The sequence below is a fragment of the Coregonus clupeaformis genome, chromosome 12 (genome assembly GCF_020615455.1).
Source record: "Coregonus clupeaformis isolate EN_2021a chromosome 12, ASM2061545v1, whole genome shotgun sequence".
Classification (NCBI taxonomy): domain Eukaryota; kingdom Metazoa; phylum Chordata; class Actinopteri; order Salmoniformes; family Salmonidae; genus Coregonus; species Coregonus clupeaformis.
Window position 1 is genome coordinate 11,073,569 of NC_059203.1, and position 14,119 is coordinate 11,087,687.

Sequence of the window (14,119 nt, forward strand, 5' to 3'; positions counted from 1 at the left end):
AATGTTAGCTGCTGCTGGGAGGATGTTGTCATTGGACGAGTGAGTAAGTGGCTGACTTTCCCCCCCCCAAATCGTTTTTCTGTGGCTACATCTAGAGATGTAGGTAATTTTGGTTAGCTTGCAAGAAATTTGAATCACTTTGCTAGCTAGTTTTGCTGAACTTGAACGACAGTTATCCACAGTTAGCATGTCTCTTAGTTGTCAATCAAATGTATATGGCATCGATCAAATGGGCAGGTAGGCAGGCAAGTTCCCATTCAGTTGTCAAAATGTGGGTTAGGACAAGCATGCATTGGCAGGCAAGCTGCAGAAGGGCAAGCAGGCTACTATTCCACATCGTTTATCAGTGCAATTTTGACGGTCAACTTTGAGAGGGTTTATCTACTGTTCCCTCGTTAGATTTGAGCTTATCTCACGTTGTGTCACGCCCTGGCTCTGGGGACTCTTATATGTTGAGCCAGGGTGTGGATTTTCTATGTGTGATTTTCTATGTTTTTTTCCACCTGTCGTGTTTAGATAGGTTCGGTGCCTTGGCTCCATGTAGTTGTTTACGCACTCCGCGTATTTTGACTCTTCGTGTTTTACGCACTGCGCGTAATTGTTCGCCTCCAGTGTTTTGAGGCCGTTTATTTTGTATTCTATTTTTCAAGTGATAGTAAAGTCGTTTTGACTTACCCTCTGTGTCCTGCGCTTGACTCTACCACCGCATCCACATCAACACACTCTGACACTTTGGCTAACATTAGTTGTTGATTTTGTTGTTGTTGATGTGCATAGGCAACTGAGAGAGAGTTAGCCTTTCATGGTTGTTTGATCAATAGGACTGGAAAGTTCCCACATGTAAGAGGACTCCCGTGGTATTTACATATTTGCAGAAATCCATTCAGGTGTATTTTTGGCTTTTGGTGAATGCTTTCTAATAATCTAAAGTTGCGCTGTTGAGTGGCGCAGTGGTCTAAGGCACTGCATCGCAGTGCTAACTGTGCCACTAGAGATCCTGGTTCGAATCCAGGCTCTGTCGCAGCCGGCCGCGACCGGGAGACTCATGGGCGGCGCACAATTGGCCCAGCGTCGTCCAGGGTAGGGGAGGGAATGGCCGGCAGGGATGTAGCTCAGTTGATAGAGCATGGCGTTTGCAACGCCAGGGTTGTGGGTTCGATTCCCACGGGGGGCCAGTATAAAAAATAACAAATATGTATTCACTAACTGTAAGTCGCTCTGGATAAGAGCGTCTGCTAAATGACTAAAATGTAAATGTAAAATGTAAATACACAGTCCAGTTCAAATTGAATGATGGGAGGCTCGTGTAAGTAGCTGAATTTGTCGCTAGAATATTTTACCAATAAAAGTCACTAGAGGGGTCTAAAAACTTGCTAAATATTGTTGGCAACACTGCCTGTGTTGCAAATGGCTTATTTGCATATAGGCCTATTGTAACTCTGATTGGCTATGGCACACTGTGTAGACTCCGGTCCTGGACAAGACAGATATTTTTATTAGGTTTTATTTACTGCAGTGTCTATTAATTGTCCAAACGCACGACCGCTTTCCCACTCTATATAACTATAGAACTTTCACATGCCTTACTCTACGTCATTCCAAAACATTCTATGAATGTATGAAAATGTGAAAATGAGTGCTTGCTTGTCAGAAAATGACAAAAAATGCATAATATTCTTCCTGGGGGTGTATATGAACAAATGTTAATACTATTTAATGTTGCTAAAACGCTGTCAGTTCCACTTTAACACCCTGGTTGTCTGCAGGAGGTGCTCCATCTCCTCCTCCTCTTTCTTCTCCTCCCCTCCCACCTCCTCCTCCTGTTATAGACAGTGTCTGATCACAGCTCGAAGCTCTGGGTGCAGCATGCGGAACAGTGAGGTGCTCCATGGTAGGAACTCCTGTTTCCCAGGCAACAGCCTGTCCTTGAGAAAAGGGTACATTTGGGAGATTAGGGGCCAGGGCTCTGACAGTCGCCGTCAAAACTCATAAAGACTCCAAACACAATGATATGGATGGTTTAGTGGAGACACACACACTCCCTAAAATAAACCTATGAATCACAGCATGGTGTGTGTTTGTGTTTGTGTTTGTGTTTGTGTGTATTTTGTGTGTGTGTGTGTGTGTGTGTGTGTGTGTGTGTGTGTGTATGTGTGTGTGTGTGTGTGTGTGTGTGTGCGCTGTCTGCCCTCCCTTCCCCCTATCCCAGAGGCGCAATACATTTCATAAAGCAAAAAGCATAATTTCATTATCCAAGATATGAATGTTCCAATAAGGGGGTAATGTCATGACCAAGTGCTTTATACAACCCTAATCCCCATGTTATTGGGTGTGTCCTGAGGTTTGGCAGGTAAGCTGTTCCCATGGGAGGGGGTGATGGGGGTATGTGTCCATGTCCTTTGTCCCCCTCACAATGACAGGAGAGATTCTGACATGGGATCACTTCTACAGTACATCGTCCCATTTCCTACTAGGCCCTTACGTCTCAAATTCTCAACAGAGGATGCCCATTTAAGTGCTGATGGAGAAAGTCATTTTTTTCTCCCCATCCTGGATCACTGTAACACTCCCAGTACAATAGCCACCATGGCCATGTGTCCTGTTGCAGTGCCACGTTGAATCAGTCTGGGAGATACAGGTATGTGCTTTATGTAAACCATTCACAGTGTGAAGTGTTGCAGTACAAAGCCAGTAGAGATGATGAATACATTAGCTCCTGTTAGCACCTGTCTGAAAGGCCTGGTGTGGATAAAGATAGGAGCAGTCTCTTTTGTCCTCCTTACCACTGATAACATCAGTGACGATAATGTTATTTATTTTTATTTATTTTTTCACCTTTATTTAACAGGTAAGCCAGTTGAGAACAAGTTCTCATTTACAACTGCGACCTGGCCAAGATAAAGCAAAGCAGTGCGATAAAAACAACAACACAGAGTTACATATGGGGTAAAACAAAACATAAAGTCAAAAATACCACAGAAAATATATATACAGTGTGTGCAAATGTAGCAAGTTATGGAGGTAAGGCAATAAATTGGCCATAGTGCAAAATAATTACAATTAGTATTAACACTGGAATGATAGATGTGCAAGAGATGATGAGTAGAAGGATGAAAAGTGTGATAGGGAAATATGTACGACAAATAAAAAAAACATTTTTTTAAACAGGCTATTTACACGGACACACAACAAAGAACACGACCGCACTGCTACGCCATCTTGGAGTCATTCCATAATGATGTATAATTTGTTTTCTCTTTAGTTGGGGAGTAATAACACCTACATTCCACTTGACGTATCATTGTGTAACTCAATGTGACAAATATGGGTTTTTGTATGCTTGACAATGGTCATCTCTACAGGCTATTTAGTGCATAAACTGTATGTATCTTCCTGTTTTGCTATTTCTTGTGATCATCCTAATCATCAGTAGGGAGATAAGGGGAGTTTCAGAGGTAGCTCCTGTGACTGCAGGCAGGAGACGTAGCAGGTTGAGGTTGACAGGGCATCTTTAATGGAGATTAATTCTCTTACAGGGGTCTGCCTGACTCTCTCTGGCCACACCCCAACCATCTGCAGCCCTATATACTGAGGCCGGGGCCCGGGGGTCTACCTCCAACCTGATTGGCCCCCTGGACCCTCCAGAGAGCAAGCTGTGAAGTGATCTGCCTGCATGAAATGACCCTTCACAATTTTTTGTGTCGGCTCAAATGCCTGTAATTTTACCATACCCCATTTCTGTTTCTTTTCTCAGTGTGGAAAAAAATGAGGAAGGGAAAAAAAAGCAGCAGTGAAAATTCCAGACATTATTACTGTGCTGCATGTATGGCTCCAGAGATTCTCCCTTTCATCTTGTTCCCCCTTCTATTGACACATGGTAGTTATCAGACACTATGGAAATACTGTGGTTAAGACACTTTTCCCTTTGCTGATTATACATTTTTGGGGTATTCATGACCTGATGATCATTATGACTGCGCTGTGTTCCAACTCAAGGAACACTATGGATATGTCGTTTGAATGAGACAGATAATGTTTGCCACATGTGACAATACAGTATGGGGAGAGGGTCTAAGGGTGTGCAGAGGTATGTGTTGGTTTGTGTTTGCATCTTACGTGTAATGAATGGGGATAATGAATGAGGACATTGGGTTTCTGGAAATAACTTTACTGCTGTTATCAGGTTACAACACCTTTAATCCACCAACAGATTATTTTTAGTGCGCTGCTATGTTGACCTGTCCCATGTGCCTTTTGTCCTTGAACGCTAACCCATAGCACAGTTATACTGAGGGTTGTTTTGTGCCATACTCATGTACTCTGTGCCCCAGTGAGAGAAACCTCTGATACTGACACTGGGGTACAGAGTACATCTGAGCCTGGTATTTGGCACCTAGGAAATGTATAGATAGCTTAAATTGTCCTCTGGACTGTGGCCAGGGGTTGTTTATAAATGCATGCTGTCAGCATTGTGTGTGTGTGTGTGTGTGTGTGTGTGTGTGTGTGTGTGTGTGTGTGTGTGTGTGTGTGTGTGTGTGTGTGTGTGTGTGGGTGTGTGGGTGTGTGTGTGCGTGCGTGCGTGTGTGTGTTGGGACATGTGCCAGCTTTCTAGTCTGTGTTGTGAGCCTGGGCCCTCCCTTCTCCAGCTGTTAAGAGGCCATTTCCCAGGTGTCTCACACATTTCCTACTAATCTACCGCTCACACGGGCTCCGCCGTAGCACCTAATCTGTCTCCATGGCGCCCGCTGGGTGGGTTTGGGCTGGATGCTGTCTGAGGAGAGCTCACTGACAACTGTAGAGGAGACATGGCTTAGAGCAGGGGCACTGACGATGAGTCACCTCCCACCTGCCAGATCCTTCTGCAGATACACACACATACACACACATTCATACATAATTAATACACAACGACAACATAGACCTACATACATATGCAGTCTTCACACACGGATATAATGTAAGATGAAAGCAGACATCACTCACTGGGCCTTGAGGGAACTGCACAACCAGTGAAGGCTGCTGTTCTGACCCCAGGCTCTGAATCACTGAGAAGTCCAGCTCTCTCCTCTCCTTAGTAGTGCAGGAGGGCGTCCGAGGTGGAGAGAAGCTTAATTTACGCCCAGTAGGTCATTGGTCACCCTCACACCCTGCTCCCCAGTGCGAGCCATGCAGAGATACAGGCATGCTAATTGCATCAGACAGGGAAACCTAGAGAGGGAAGTGAATATCTCATTTGTGCCCGTGTGTGGGGTGAAGCGAATGCCAGTCATCTAATTGCTTTCACACCGCCCTGATTGAATTAGCTGGCACGGCCCAGGCCCTAATTGAATTCTGGAGCCCTGTGTGTCACTGCTCAGCCAAATAGAAGTGTGTTCCCTATGGAAGGGTCGGCATGAAGGGGACAGACTGGCTTTACTTACACCCCCTACCTACACTATGGATGCTCTCCTTAGGTTAACCTGTGGCCATGGCTGGCCCAGCTGGCTGGCCCATCACAAGGTTCGCTTCTCCTCACATGTGACCACTGCAGAGTAAACATCTTAGGATTCAGAACAGTACTAGTGTTAATATTTGCAAGCTGTCCATATTATAGCTTTAACAGTTTTTGCTCATCTAATTTGGATCTGATTGGCTCCCTTGTGGGACAGTGAGTATGGCACAAAACAGCCCCTCTCTCTTTATGGTCTATCCTTATTAAGGGATAACATCTGATCTCTATTTCCCAGTGATTCATCCAAATAGTTTATACAGTAGACAGAGAGCAGAAGTGCCATGATACCAAGCCCGTTGCTCCCTACAGTGGCCCTCTCTCTCTGTGACAATAGGAAACGTCCTGCCCGTTTTCACCGCTTTCAGCACTTTTTTCTGCTGCGCTAACAAAACCTCACACCTCCAGTTCTTTCCCCTCCAGCCTTTTCTCTTTCACACACACACGTAATGAACACTCACACACGCAAGCACGCACACACACACCTTACCCCTTTCTTTCCCTTGTCTCTTTTTAATGCTGCTTTCATTAAATTCAGCATTTTGGGGGGGGATTTTGAAGCAGCTGAATAGGAGGAATGGGGAAACAGGAGAGGGGGTGGGGGGTGTGGACAAAGGACCTCTCTGTCGGGCGGGGTTGCTGGGGGACGGGGGGACGGGGAGGTGTGGAACAGGTCATGGGTTTCTCTCAATAGACATGCCTCTGGCTGGATTAGTGGCTGTTATCAGCCAGATGATTCCATGGCCATGGTGAGGCACTGCACAGCTCAGACAACCATGATGGAAATGTCAAATGCCCAGCCTTTGTTTGGGTTCTTCCTGGCTGTCTGGGCACACCATTCTGCTGCTGTGCTGCCTGCATGTATTGCTGTGTGTGTCTGTGTGTGTGTGTGTACGTGTGTGTGTGTGTGTGTGTGTGTGTGTGTGTGCATGTGCGTGTGTGCGTGCGTGTGCGTCTGTGCGTTTGTGTGCTTGTATGTGCATGTACTGTATGTGTCTGTACGTGTACGTGTGTGTGTGTGCTTGTGCGTACGTGCGTGTGTCTCTATATGTGTGTGTTCAAACTGAGCTGGAGAAGCCAGATGCACTGTCAGCTCAGAATGCTTCCAGTAGAGTGGCTGGCTTCATCATCAGCACTGCCACTGAAAACAATGGAGCCCCACCTTTTCACACAGACTAGGCTGGACACAGTGGCTCTGAGCTGCAGGTTCCTTCTTCCCATTAACATAAATCTGCCTGTCTGAAACTTCCAGGAAGCCTTTGAAACAACCAGCAAATTACCTGCTGTAAAACCTGACTGGCTCCCTGGCACGAGGATTTACCTCTCACAATACCCTTTTTATACAGTGAGTCAACAGTACTCCCAATTAAATTCTTTATGTCAGGACGTGTTATTAAAGGTCATAACACAGAAAGGGTTGGGCTCTAGCCAGTCACTGTGTTGCCTTTGCTCCAGAGAACAGCAGTCATTGAGATGTGACAGCCAAGCCTTTCCTTTCCTGGCGTGTGCCTGGAACCGCTTTGAGGTGATCTGGACCCTTTGACATGGCTGCCACTAAATTAAATCCGAAGTGTTTATAAATTCCATTAGAATGTTTCTGTGCGCCTTTTTTTCTTGACTTAATGCAGTGTTTCATCACTTCTGTCAAAATCCAGAGAGCTGAGAAAACGTGCTTATTTATTTAAGGATATTAATAGAGACATATATTTAAAAAGAATAAAAGAGAGGAGGGAAAATAAAACTACAGCAATGAATATTCCCCTCATAATTTCCTCTCCTTGCCAGAGTTGTAAGCTACATCCTTGCATGTTGACTGAGGGAGTCGAGGGAGATTGTGATCAAACAGCTCAACAGTACCAATCTGAGTGAGGAGGGAATCAAAGCGCTGATTTGCTTTTTAATCAGAGCTGTGTTCTCGTCTGCAGGCTACATCTGACACCAAGCAGCTCCTCAGCCCTCTAACACAGCCTCCTGAAAGACTGGTGGAATTCCTCCCCACCAGCCCGGCCTGTTGGTCTGTCTGTCTCTCTGTCTGTCTGTCATGGATGCTACAGGATAGTAGGAACAGTAAGGACAGAAAAAGCCATACCTGGCCATTTCCGGATACCAAACAATAGACAATAGGCCTAGTTGTTGACACTGCGCCCCCTTCCCAACTCCCTCTTCCATATACAGAATGCTTGGCCTAAACACCCATTCACTCAATCCTAAGCACCGCCTACTGTTTTTCTCTTTTTCTCTCCTCTGCTCCACCCCTTCTCCTTTCCCTCTCGCTGGTTCTTTCTGCTGTTGTCTTTGGTAGCGCTCCTCTGAGCTCTTCACTGCCATAGACCACTGTGTTCTTTAGTCTCAGTCCCAATCCACAGATCTGTAGCTGGGACCTCATTCAGTGACTCTGGTGACTGGCAGTGTGAATGTGCCGGCATCATGTTTTACTCTGTACCAGGTTGATTTCCCCCATCAATCACAGGAGAAGAAAAATATGTTGAGACTAATATTTATTGAAGAGCTTGATCAGATTTTATCCCCAATACTGCTTCCTGCGACTGACATTTATGACTATGATCTTTCTACAGGATGCATCAGCCTCACTGAACATTGTCCTCTGTGTGTGTGTGTGTGTGTGTGTGTGTGTGTGTGTGTGTGTGTGTGTGAAACACTTTTTTCTAAGGAATCTGAGTTTGATGGACAAGGGACAGGGCCAGGGATTGGGTTACTAAAGCACAGCAGTGCTATAGTGTGTGCAACAGTTTTGGACGGAGGATGATGATTGAGATGTGTTTTACAGGGAGTTTGTGGGGAGTTGGAATTGGAAAAGAGCAGTAATCCTGCTCCAACATGGTGTTCCAGCATGATCACTGGGCAATGGTATCTATCTTCCTAGTATAAACAGTGGGATTGAACCTGGATTTATCCTGCCTTGTGATTTGACCTTCTCCAAATAAAGTTCCAGCTGCAGACGTTTCCATATGGCACACACTTTAATCCATCTGTAATTGGCAGCTCAGACCAGGGATGATAGGGAAATGACGGTTTTATTATTCCTAGATATGGAACATAGTGGGGGTTTGTGAGATGGGATATGGTGCAGAGTATTCAACAGGATAAGGATCCCTCCAGATATTTTTATTTTTTTGCAATCCCAATGTTGCATAATGTATCACAGGGATCGTTCTCAGGTAGCATTAGTATAAGGACATTCATAACTCTGTGAAGGTCATTCATAAGTGTGGCACCTCCTGTGTGTGAATTTTTCATGTGTGGCTTTAGCTCGTAGCGAGTCCCCACACCACTCCATTTCCTCCTCTTACGGATGGGGAGACAGGGAGGGAGGTGGGTGGTGATTATCTCAAGCTAAACCAACCTCAGCTGGTTTGGCCCAAGTACAAAAACAGCTCTTGACATGGTGCTTGAGCAGGGGCTGCTGTGCATTCTGGGAAGGGTTCCACAGTGTGCGTGTGTGTGTGTGTGTGTGTGTGTGTGTGTGTGTGTGTGTGTGTGTGTGTGTGTGTGTGTGTGTGTGTGTGTGCGTGTGTGTATGAGTGTGTGTGTGTGTATGTGTGTGTGTGGGGGGGGTTAACTGAGGTAAGGATGTTTCACTGTAAATGGTAGTGCTTGACTGCTTTTTACATGCACACGCACACACACACACACACACACACACACAAACACACACACACAGTTTTGATGCAGTAGTGTGTGATCCTCATCATCCCTATCCATGGCTGTAAGTTTTCCTCCCACTCTCCCAGCGAGAGTAGAGGACCTTTAAAGAGCACTTAACAGGAAGTAGACCACTCCAGAGGATCTCAGGCAACTAGTGCGCTGTGAGCACAATGAATAATGAAAGTAAAACACAGTACTGTACATACCATGTTGTCATCCCCACAGAGAAACCCTCACATGCGAGGAGGATGCACTAATGCATATTTATGCTCTGACTCTTTGTTCTGTGTTTATGTGTCTTTTGCATTGTGGTTGCTGGACCGCATGTCTCGTAAAGTGAGATGAAGCCAAACAGGGAATAAAACTGACCAAACATGAAATCTGTCAATGGCTATATGTTCATATCTCATCTCTCTCTCTTCTGTTTTTTTCCCCAGCTTGTCCATCGGGCTTCTTCAAGCCTATACAGGGTGATGTATCCTGCATGCAGTGTCCAATCAACAGCCGCACCACCAACGAAGGAGCCACTAACTGTGTGTGCCGCAATGGTTACTATCGCTCAGACTCAGATCCCTTCCAGATGCCCTGCACAAGTATGTACTATCGACCAAACGCACACACACACACACACACACACACACACACACACACACACACACACACACACACACACACACACAGACACACACACAAACACACTCTTTTAATTTCACACCCTGGTCCTGAGGAACTGAGAGGAATCAAAGATCAAAGGACACAAGAGCCTCTCTGAGCAGAAACAGAGGAGGCCTGTCAGAGAGCAGTCCCTCACATACACCCAGCACTGACATGCTCATAGAGCCCATGCCAACAGGTCTGGCCCAACACACACAGGCCAGCTTCCCCTTCTCACATCACTGTGCCCTGCTGCCCTCAGCCAAAGCAGAGGTTACTGGGCCAGGCCATGCAGCATTGTAGCGGGACAGGCAGGGAGAATAGACTGGGCCAAGATTCCTCTTGTCATGCCAATGAAGCCATTTGAATTAGAATTTGTGATTGACGGAGGGGCTAAGAAAAGAGAAAGAGAACACAGGCGGGATAAAGATTAAGAGGAAGACATGAACACAGAGCGGGAGAGAGAGGAATATGCAGTATATATAGTGTGCTAAGAAAAGAGTAAGGGGGAGAGAGAGAGAGAGAGAGAGAGAGAGAGAGAGGGAAGAGAAGAGTGAGAGAGAGAGAGAGAGAGAGAGAGAGAGAGAGAGAGAGAGAGAGAGGGAAGAGAAGAAGAGAAGAGAGAGAGAGAGAGAAGAGAAGAAGAGAGAGAGAGAGAAGAGAAGAAGAGAGAGCCAGCTCCTTTCACCACTGTGGCTGTTTTTTTTCTCCTTCCCTCCTCTGTGAAAGGGGAAGGGACAGAAATATTTGAGAGCTTCCAACAAAGGAGATTTGCATAAGCCCGGCTCTGGGAGCAGAGCAGCTGTTATGAATGAGAAAGCAGCGTCACGTCGCTGGTATTAAACGCAGCGGGCCCGGGCTGATTAAAGGAGGGAAACGGGCCCATCTGAGTGGCCCTCGAGCTAACAGGGGCCATTAGCCGCCCATTCCAGCCCTCCCCAGGAAGGAGATGATGTTTAGGAGGCTGTTTTGCGTGAGAGAGAGAGACACACAGAGGGCCTCGATGGGCACTGCTCCAGGCCTGGAGGTCTCTTAATGGGAGCCAATTAAAAGGGCGGTTAAATAAGTGATCAATTCAGGTTTAGGAGTTCGTGGGCTGGGGGAATTTTGTTGTTTATCTCATTAGCCCTGGAGAGGGCATCCTCCCTAATTAGCTGCACATGCCCGTAAAAGATCAACAGTACTCATTGTGTGTTTGTTTGGGCTGTCAGTCAAATGTGATGCCATGGGGAATGTTACTTTCAACCAGTAATGCCTCTATACGTAGTGGTTGTGTATGAGGAACAGTCACTTTCTCTGTCCTGCAGTACTTCTATATGATGCTCTGCTATACATAACCAACAGATTGAAACAAATATGTGCCAACATGGACATGAAAAGTCATCCTATCTTCATGTTGAAGTCCAGTGTGTTTAAATGGGCTTCCTGGGGGAAGGATTTAGTTGAGCATACCAGGCAAAGACCTCAAAGAGACTGTACTGTATTTGTGGGCGTGTGGGTTCTCTCTCCTCCAGTGAAGGGGTTATTTGAGTAGAGTGATACTACATCTGGTATTCCTACCCCCAAGAACTCCAAGGACACAAGACACTTAATTCCCCTGCCAACATCTGACTGAAATGTCATGAAGTAGTTATTTTGAACTAACTAGAGTACTTTGAGTCCATTTGTTTTTCTTACACCTTAAGTCTGTAGGTAGGTAAACCACACTCCACATACACTATATATACAAAAGTATGTGGACACCCCTTCAAATTAGTGGATTCGGCTATTTCAGCCACACCCATTGCTGACAGGTGTATAAAATCGAGCACACAGCCATGCACTCTTCATAGACAAACATTGGCAGTAGAATGGCCTTACTGAAGAGCTCAGGGACTTTCAACGTGACACCGTCATAGGATGCCACCTTTCCAACAAGTCAGTTCGTCAAATTTCAACTGTAAGTGCTGTTATTGTGAAGTGGAAACGTCTAGGAGCAACAACGGCTCAGCCGCAAAGTGGAAGGCAACACAAGCTCACAAAACGGGACCGCCGAGTGCTGAAGCACGTAGCACATAAAAATAGTCTGTCCTCAGTTGCAGCACTCACTAACGAATTCCAAACTCTCTCTGGAGCAACGTCAGCACAATAACTGATTGTCTGGAGCTTCATGAAATGGGTGAGCAGCCGCACACAAGCCTAAGATTACCATGCGCAATGCCAACCGTCGGTTGGAGTGGTGTAAAGCTCACCGCCATTGGACTCTGGAGCAGTGGAAACGTGTTCTCTGGAGTGATGAATCACGCTTCACCATCTGGCAGTCCGACGGACAAATCTGGGTTTGGCAGATGCCAGGAGAACGCTACCTGACCGAATGCATAGTGCCAACTGTAATGTTTGGTGGAGTTGGAATTATGGTCTGGGGCTGTTTTTCATGGTTCGGGCTAGGCCCCTGAGTTCCAGTGAAGGGAAATCTTAACGCTACAGCATACAATGACATTCTAAACGATTCTGTGCTTCCAACTTTGTGGCAACAGTTTGGGGAAGGCCCTTTCCTGTTTAAGCATGACGATGCCCTCGTGCACAAAGCGAGGTCCATACAAAAATGGTTTGTCGAGATCAGTGTGGAAGAACTTGACTGGCCTGCACAGAGCCCTGACCTCAACCCCATCGAACACCTTTGGGATTAATTGGAACTCCGATTGCGAGCCAGGCCTAATTGCCCAACATCAGTGCCCGACCTCACTAATGCGCTTGTGGTTGAATGGAAGCAAGTCCCCGCAGCAATGTTCCGACATCTAGTGGAAAGCCTTCCCCAAAAGAGTGTAGGCTGTTATAGCAGCAAAGGGGGGACCAACTCCATATTAATGCCCATGAGTTTGGAATGAGATGTTCGATGAGCAGGCGACCACATACTTTTGGTCATGTAGTGTATGAGACTACTCTAAATGCTTCTCATATTCCAAACAGAAACTGTCCCAGTTGACTGTCTATTGTCTGTGTTTCTCCAGCGGTGCCGTCGGCTCCTCAGAACGTTCTGTCTATCGTGAACGAGACATCTCTGATGCTGGAGTGGCAGCCTCCTAGGGAGTCGGGGGGTCGTGAGGATGTGGTCTTCAACATCATCTGTAAGAGCTGTGGAGGGGGCCGGGGAGGCTGCACACGATGTGGGGACAACGTACAGTTTGTACCCCGCCAGCTGGGTCTGACAGAGCCCCGTGTTTACATCAGTGACCTGCTGGCCCACACACAGTACACCTTCGAAGTGCAGGCCGTCAATGGGGTCTCCGAGCAGAGCCCCTACTCACCACAGTACTCCTCCGTTAACATCACAACCAACCAGGCTGGTGAGTACACTCTTCCTTATGCTCTCTCTGTCTCTCTCGCAGGCACACACGCACACACACCCACACACACTCTCACACACACACACACACACAATGACACAGTTTCATGTTCCTCTAGTGTGATGTAAGTATGCAGATTTGTTCTAAAACAGGAGTGAGGGGATTGTTGATGATGTCACAGCCAGGGTTTGATGGCCTGTTGGTCCTCAGTGTGACCTCATCAGGGCTCTCAGACAGAGTAGCTCAGCGTAGTGAGCACTACTCTCACTCCTGTCTCCCCTGACTGCTGCGTGGTTATTACAGTCCTAACATCTCAGGCCCTTGCTTCATCCAGCCACTTAGTTCTACTAGCTACCTTGTAAACTGCATCCAAAATAGTAATGGGAAGATTAGTAAGAGGCCACTGCCTTTTCAGTGAATAATAACCTCTAATGAAAAACAGGTCTGTTTGTGATTGGCCTAACTTTTTCATCTGTGGGATCTTGGAGAAACATGCTCCAATCAATGGCTGTCTCCTGTAACTATGGTAGCTGTGCATGTTTTCCACTGTGTGCTTTATGGTTGTAGATGGCTGCGCCTCCATTATTTAATCCAACTAGCAGAATTGATTTGCTCTTTAATTGTCTGTATGAGACGCATTATTTGATGTGCCAGGCTGTTCTGCCTGAGCACTGATGAGCAGGGAAACGGGCTACAGGCTTTATCTACGCCAGGGCTTTGTGTCCTGTTGGCAGTATGAGTAAGCGCCTGTCATCTCTCATCTGACTGGCCTTCTATGTCTGAGCTCCCCAAGGCCCTGTGTTACTGTGGATTAATAAAGTGGACATATAAAACTTCTCCCTCCTTTACTTCCAACTTAAGTTCTTACGTGGATGTGACTCACTATGATTCAAGCGAGGAAGTTTGAGAAAAGTAAGATAAGATAAAATGCAGTGAAAAGGAAGAAACAGTTATGCATTCTGTGGGATACAGTTCTGAAGTGTGG

General features: G+C 46.3%; 1 protein-coding gene across 4 annotated transcripts in view; it reads left to right on the forward strand.

The window, feature by feature from the left end:
* Positions 1–14,119, forward strand: part of LOC121577725 (ephrin type-B receptor 2) — a 168,844-nt gene that overhangs the window by 114,774 nt on the left and 39,951 nt on the right. For all 4 annotated transcript variants that reach the window (XM_041891551.2, XM_041891548.2, XM_041891552.2 and 1 more), the window contains exons 4-5: positions 9,592–9,747; positions 12,799–13,134. In XM_041891551.2, coding sequence (XP_041747485.1) covers positions 9,592–9,747; positions 12,799–13,134 — 492 coding nt within the window. The remainder of the gene's footprint in view (positions 1–9,591; positions 9,748–12,798; positions 13,135–14,119) is intronic.